The sequence below is a fragment of the Erinaceus europaeus genome, chromosome 4, assembly GCF_950295315.1.
Source record: "Erinaceus europaeus chromosome 4, mEriEur2.1, whole genome shotgun sequence".
Lineage (NCBI taxonomy): Eukaryota > Metazoa > Chordata > Mammalia > Eulipotyphla > Erinaceidae > Erinaceus > Erinaceus europaeus.
In genome coordinates, this window is record NC_080165.1 from 103880659 (window position 1) to 103888367 (window position 7709).

The window sequence follows — 7709 nt, forward strand, 5'->3', positions numbered from 1 at the left end:
AGTCTCTTTTGAAGCTCTCTCTGGGCTACCCTGCCTAAGGGAGGCTCCACAGACTCATGGCTTCATTATCAGCAGACTAAGCACCTCCTCATTCTCATCAGGCATCAAGCTGGCTGTGGCCTGGTGCTCTGGCCCCTTCATCACCTATCTGTGTTGAGAGAATTACAGATCTCTGCTGGCCAGGCAGGATAACTAGGCCATGGCTTGTGTAAGCCTTATGGAAAATGCAAGCCTGGTACTCTGAGATATCTTCCCTGGCCCACTCCCCAACAGCTTTGCATTGGTGAATTGCTTTTATTGTGTGGTTATATTGTTCCACCAGAGAGGGTCTGGCAATCACTGACTTGAGAAGCCTGAAGTTCAAAGAGGGTGGAGACTTGAATCAAAGTCCCACTAACCATAAGTGGCCCCAAACAGGAGCAGACCTCAGCCCCCTTCTTGGCTGTCCAGTGTTTGTCCCCACCTGCCTGACCCCCTTGGAGCTTCTCAGGGACAGTCAGCCCTCTTGGCCTGAGAGAGATGACCACAGGTGTTGTTTTAAGTTCAGCGCCCAGTATGCCAGGCTAGCTTCGCCATGGTAGACAGATGACCAGGGACACAAGGTTGAGCGGAGAAGCTATATTTCTTTATTCATGAGCCAACGGTTCAAAAAACTAATCTAATCTAATCACCACACAATTCTGTCCTCCATCTTTCTCCACCGGCAGCAGCAGTCAGGAATTCAGGAAGTATGTAGGATAGGGGGCGGGGAGAAGGAAAAAGCGCGGAAACTAGCAAGGGCTAAACCAAATCTCCCCGAGGCAGGGGGAGTGAGACCAAACCAATGTAACAGAATGACCATGTAAATAGACCACAACATCAAGCAATGTAACAGAAGAGATCCCAGAAGCGGAACTAGAAGCATACCAACACACAGGCCTGTTGGGGACACATTTTCCAAATTCTGAAGTGACAGCCCTTCTCCCCTGCAGGCATCGACTACCGAGTGAAGACTGTGTGTGTGGATGACTCCCAAGTGGCCCTGCAGCTGTGGGACACAGCCGGGCAAGAGAGGTGAGGGGTCCCGGGGGCTGGGAGACCAGGTCTGGACTTCAGACTGCAGGGTAGCTGAGCCCTGGCCCCTGGCCCCTGCACCCCCGGAACAGGTACCGCTGCATCACACAGCAGTTCTTCCGGAAGGCTGATGGTGTCATTGTCATGTACGACCTCACGGCCAGGCAGTCCTTCCTGTGCGTCCGCCAGTGGCTGAGCAGTGTGGAGGTGAGACTGGGATTCCTGGGGGCGCCTGCACCTGATCTTGTCATCTCTTCCCCAGCCCGACTCCTGCCTGAGCCTCTGTACTTTGAAATCTCTTTCTTTTCCTTCGCTTTCATTTCCCCTCTCTTCCCTCCCTTCCTTCCCCTTCCCCTCCTTTCCTTTCTTTCTTTACTTCTTTCTTTCTTTCTTCCTTTCTTTCTTTCTTTCTAGAGCATTGCTGAGCTCTGGCTGATGGTGGTGCTGGGGATTGAACCTAGGAGCTCAGAGCCTCAGGCATGAAAGTCTTTCACAGAATCATCATGCCATCTCCACAGCCCCTATCATTATTATTGTTATTGGGCTTAGAAACAAGATTCCCACAAAAATGTCTTTCTTTATTTCTTCTTCATTCTTTCCTCCCCCCCCTTCTCTGTCCATCCCCCTGTCTTTCTCCTCACCAGAACATTGCACAGCTCTGGTTTATGGTGGTGCCAAGGATTGATCCTGGGACTTCAAATCCTCAAGCACGAAAGTCGTTTTGCAGAACCACTATGTTATCTTCCCACCCATCCTCTACATTTTTAAAAGCTGACAGAAAATCCACCTTCTCCAAGATCCAACTTGTTCAGGCACTAATGTCTTCTTCCTCCATACCAGACTAAGTGCTCAAGAATGGGCTGACAGCTAGTCTTCACAGTCATGGAGTGTGGAGATGGGAGGGTAAAAAAAAATGCAGGTCCCAAGTGGTCAGGTGGTCATTCCCATGCAGGGTAGGGTGGAGATGTCATCAGCTTGCACCTGGCAAGAACATGCCCCGCCCCTCATGTCCTTGTGCTGGGCTGAGTGAGTGGGCACAAGTGACTCCCTCAGAAGCATCTGTATGTGCACCCGATTTTCTTTCTTTCCATGCCACAGCTTGAGTCTTCTCTAATATTTGAGCAGAAGGCAGAGTTTAACTCCAGATGATTCCAGCCCTGGAAGGACATCAGGATCACCTGTGGTGTCTTGGCACAAAACAGATGTCAGCGAGCGTCTCTCTCCCAAGGAGAGTGATAGAGTGCCTAGAAAGCTAGAGAGGAGGGAGAAAGGTGGGAGGAACGAAAGAAAGAGAAAAGAGAGAGATGGGAGCAGAGAGAAAGGAAGGAAAGAAATTTAAAAAAAAAAGGGAATAAAAAAGGAAGAAAGAGAGAGTGGTTGCAGAGGTGATGAAGTGGATAAAGCACTGGACTCTCAAGCAGGAAGTCATGAGTTTGACCCCTGGCATCACATGTCAGAGAGGTACTCTGGCTTTCTGTCTGTCTCTCTCTCTCTCTGTGTGTGTGTGTGTGTGTGTGTGTTCTGTATCTCGAATAAATAAACAAATAAAAATCATTTTAAAGAAAGAGAGGTTAGTCCACTGCCATACCACCCTGAACACACCCGATCTCATCTGATCTCAGAAGAAAGAAAGGAGGGTGGAGGAAGGAAGGAAGGAAGGAAGGGAGGGAGAGAGGAAGAAGGGAAGGAAGGAAGGAGGGAGGGAAAAGAGGAAGGAAGAGAGCTACTCCTCAGGTGATTTTTGTCTCAACCTCAACAAGCGCTCCTCAGTTTCTTGGGGCCTCAGGGTTCTCCAGTAGTCCTGCGGAAATGGATACTGACTCCATCGATTTGATCTGAGGCCCATATTCAGTGCAGGAGCCTGTGTAACTTCTGCATCCCTGCAGGTCTGAGCTTGCATTCTGTGGTCATAGCTAGGAATGTTCTAGGCTGCACTCACCTGCATTTCTAACATGCTGTCAGGTGAGGCCAGTGCTGCTGGTCCAGAGCTCCCACCTTGAGAAGCAAGGCTGTAAGCCCTCGGTGGTCCTTCGGCCTCTCCCAGGACTCCCCACTCCTGCTGGTCACCTGGGGCTCAGCCCAGCAGAGCCCGGAATGGGGTTCCAGTCCAGTGGTCCAGGGTCCCACAACTGGTGAGTGAAGCCATGTCAGGCGGCTCTTTGCCACTGAGGCAGAGCTTCGGCATACAAGTGCAATTATCCCCAAGATTCTTGAAAAGCTGAAGCTGCTCTGCCTTGGCAACCAGCAGTCAGAAGTGTCAGGTGATAGATTTAAACTTGACACCTAATTTGATCAGAGGAGGCCGGCAAATAATAAGTCCTTTATATGCCTGGCACACCTTGTTTCTCCATGCTCTGTCAACCCCCTCTCCTGGAGGAGGGAGGCTGGGAGAGGGGTGTTGGTGGTAATCACGGGCTTCAGGGCTGAAAGGCTGCTCACGAACCAAGTGCCGGCCAGCTGTGCTTAGTGCCCCTTTCTTCCTCAGCTTCCAAATTAGAGCAGGAATAAAGGGCTACAATTGCCACAGATTATAGGTACACACAGACACATGCACCCTAACAAAGGGCTGTGTGGGGCAGGAACAGATGCTCGGGGGAAAGAGAGAGCTCCCCACCTCCCCAAAAGGAGGCTCTTATACCATCCTCAGGCAACCACTTCCTTTGGGCCAGTCTCTGCAGAGAAAGTTGTGGATGAGAGGGCAGGGCAGGCCCTTCTAGCCATACATTTCACTGGACATTTGGTGGAAGTGGCAGGGTGAGAGGGGGAGTGTGCACAGGGGAGAAGGAGGAGCCTAGGGGAGACAGATGCTCAGCCCTGAGGGAAACCCATTCACTGGGTGTAAGAGATTCACAGCATACCTGCTGTGTGTAGACGTGGCCTAACCTTCTTGCTTTCTGCAGCAGAGGCCGGGCTGGACCCAGGCAGGTCTGTGCCACCTTTCCAGCCAATTATCATGTCCTGAACATGCCTGCAGGTGGTCTTTGCCACCCACTCAGCACCCCACACCCACACCCCTCCCTTTTTTTTTTTTGCAGATTGTAAAAAGTATTTGACTTATTGGATAGAGACAGAGAAATCAAAAGGGAAGGGAGAGACACCTGCAGTACTGCTCTGCCACTTGTGAAGCTTCTCCTCTGCAGGTGGGGACCGGGGGCTTAAGTAGGGGTCCTTGTGCATTGGAACATGTGTGATCAACCAGGTGTGCCTGGCCCCAGCATTCTGAGCTTTTAACAAGTATCTCTAATGAGTCTCTCATGGTCACTAAAGATTTAGATTAATGGGAGTCCAACATCAGTTAAATAAATAGAAATCAAGTTTTAAGTGAGGCCCAATTTATAGGGATTGAACCGTTTTTCCAGTCTTGGAGGCTTAGTGAGTTCAAAGTGGCAAAATGCTTTGAGAATCAGTAGTGGAAAAATGTTCTGGGAGTGGAGAGGGTGGGTGGTGGTGGTAGTGCTCCTGGTTAAGCACATATGTTAGCATTGGCAAGGACCCAGGTTTGAGCCACTGCTCCTCACCTTCACCCCACTTCCTTCTCCACTGAGTGGGGCTGTGTTCTGTCTGAACCAAGAGGAGATGTTATTAGATTCTCAGAGAGACGGACAACTGGAGGTTTTAGTGCAGGAAACAGTGTTTATTTCATGCTAGCATTATTGACTCTGTGTTTGTACCCAGAATAACTGATCCTTGAGCACAATGGCATTGGCCTTTTTATATAGTTATCAACTTTCTGTCTAAAGAGAGTATACCTTGTTTGGGTTATTTTATTTTATTTATTTGTTTTTTTAATTTACTTTGTTTGGGTTATTAGCAGACTGTTAGGCAGAAAGAGCAGATTCTAAGGCCATGGACCAAGACTACTTGGATGGCAACAGTAGAAAGCCCTCTGTATGCTGGGAGGAGGGGGCAGATGGCTGCCAACTGCATTTTTTTTCTTCAGCTAGGAAGTGACTCCTTGCTTCTCTGCCTCAGAGATGCTTGGGTTTAACCAAGAGGCTTATGAAATGCACATCTGACAACTTTAGGTCCTGAGTCATCAGGTTGAGAAAAACAGACTCAAGACAAGCCCCCAAAGACTGAGCTTGCTTCCAAGACCGGATGGTTGATTCCCAGTGGCAATAGCCCTAGCTTGCTCTCTCTCTCTCTCTCTGTCTCTGTCTCTGTGCATGTCTCTCTTGTCAGGCCCAGTGAAAGCAGTAGCATTTGCCTGGCACTCCCCAGCAGAGCTGAATCCATCTGAACTGGACACAAACATGGAGCCTCCTCTGATGTCGGCTCTGGTTGGCTGAGCTGGCCTGAGGCACATAGAATGGGTGAGGCACATAGCCATAGCCCCTCAGATGGCTCAGCCAGAGCCACATTCCTGGGCTGTGAGGCTGCCTGCACTGTCCCCCTCACATGGTCCCTCTCTCATGTGGTCCCTGTGGAAAACTGTTTCTGGAAGCCAGGTGCAGGCATCCTTTTCAGTCTCAAAGTAGAAGCATTTCTGCAGCTCTAAGGGGCCAGGCCACTTTCCTCTCCCTCCAAGGACTTTTCACTCCTTCTCATTCTGTGACCTCTGCCACTGGTGACAATGTACAGCACTGGGCAAAAAATAGCAGCTTGGTTCCCCCCCCCCCCATGTTCTAAGTGGAGCTTAAAGTGCTGGCAGTTTGAATGCATCTACACAAATAAATCTTGTTTTGACTCATAGTCCAGGGGCTGGATAAATATGGAAACCCCCAAGATATAATTTCACAGTCTTTTTTTTTTCTGTAACATAACTGCACACTTTAATGTGCTAAGAAAATTTTTTGTTCTGCCTCCAGAGAAACAGCCATGATATTCCAGTTAAATGCTTTTCCTTGCCTTCTAGCAAATGAACACACACACACACACACACACACACACACACACACACACACACACACACACACTCCAACCAAGCAGACCCCAACCAACAGCTGCACATGTGAGCTGAATGCTGAATGTCACTCTCTGCTCCGAGTTGACAGTGCCTGTTATTTCGAGACAGAGATGGGGGAATCTTGAATTTCAACAAGACTGTCTTCCAAGTGAGCTCAAGTTCAGAGAAAGGCCACTGGGGTGATGGGAGGAGTAGAGAGAGGCTTCCAGGCCAGAGTGCCATGGGGCAGACAGTGACTGCAGAGTCCATTTCACAGCCCAGAAAAGAGAGATGCCACCGGAAGGAGCTATGAGAGCCAGGCTAGGCTGGTGAGATAGCTCACCTGAGAAGGGGCCTGGTTTGCCCTGCACATGACTTGAGTTTGAGCGTGACCTCCATCCCACTGGGGGAAGCTTTGGTGCTGTGGTGTTTTCACCTTTTTCTCTGCTTCTCACTTATTGATCTACAAAAGTATAACACAATAGGATTATAATTCCATGTGGTTCCTACCACCAATTTTTTGTCCCATCCCCTCCATTGGAAACTGCAGTAGTTGTCCCAAGATCACAGATATGGGTTGATTCTATAACTATTTATATCTGTATTCCTATCTATCTATCTACCTATCTATCTATCTACCTATATATATATATATATATATATTTTTTTTTTTTTGCCCATTTTTTCCAATGGTCGCTTTCACTTCCTTTCTAAGTCACATCTACACCTATTACTACTTCCAAGTATCCTTTCTTTTTTTCTCTTCTCCCTCAGATGAGGGAAACAATGCCTGGATTCCTCTGGTGTTTTCCAGGTTCGCTTCCTTTTCATCGATGGTATAAAAACAAGATTTCTGGTGACCAGTGCTTCAGGTCCTGGTGGAATAGGGTTACAGAGGCCTTTGGATTACTTCCCTTATTGTTTACCCCTCTGGGAGTATGGACCAAAATTCTTTTGGGGGGGTTGAGGTGGGAGTTCTGGCTTCTGTAATTGCTTCTCCACCGGACATGGGCGTTGACAGGTGGGTCTATAACACTAGCCTGTTTCTATATTTTCTAGTGGCATAGGGCTCTGGAGAGGTGGGATTTTGAGACACATCAGTGTCTTTCTCTTCTTATCTCAAAAAAAAAATCAACCTGGAGTGATAAAGCCCTAGAAATGACCCAAAATAAATAGATAAATAAGTAAGAAAAGAAAGAATAAAAGCAGGACAGAGCTCAGGCCCAGGAGAGAGGGGGAAAAGAGGGGGGCTGAAAAGATTGGGAATTAGGCTTTATTATTTTCCTTTTGCTCCATCTTTAATGCTTATATCCAGACATTGCTTTTTCAAAAAGCTTGATTCATTTGCTACATATGAGAGAGGGATTTACAGAAGACACAGCGAGAGAACAAGAGCAAAACCAGAGCACCACTCTGGTACCTGCAGTGCTGAGGATTGACCCAGGAACCTCAGGCATGCAAGATAGCCAGCTCAGCAATCTGCAGAGCCACCAGAAATTGCTGTAGAAAACTAGCCTTCCTGTCCTTCCCCCATGAGGCCATGGTGGGCAGGGTCTGCATGCCTCCCCCTGCCTCCTTCTTAGGGACCTTCCAGCACCTGGCAGCCCCTTTGCAAAGAAGGAAGTCGTCATCACCTTTCCCCCACTCCAAGCAAGACAGCACTGCAGGCTAGACTCCTGCCCTGGTATTTCAAGTCTGATGCTCATCTTTTCAGGGCAGTTCCTTGTCAAGAAATCCCACAAGCCTTAGTCATCCCTCACACGTGTGTCTA

The 7709-nt window shown here is 48.6% G+C and overlaps 1 protein-coding gene across 3 annotated transcripts in view; it reads left to right on the top strand.

The window, feature by feature from the left end:
• CRACR2A (calcium release activated channel regulator 2A) overlaps positions 1–7709 on the top strand; it is a 237888-nt gene that overhangs the window by 221549 nt on the left and 8630 nt on the right. For all 3 annotated transcript variants that reach the window (XM_060190258.1, XM_060190257.1, XM_060190259.1), the window contains exons 14-15: positions 972–1053; positions 1146–1260. In XM_060190258.1, the coding sequence (XP_060046241.1) occupies positions 972–1053; positions 1146–1260 (197 nt within the window). The remainder of the gene's footprint in view (positions 1–971; positions 1054–1145; positions 1261–7709) is intronic.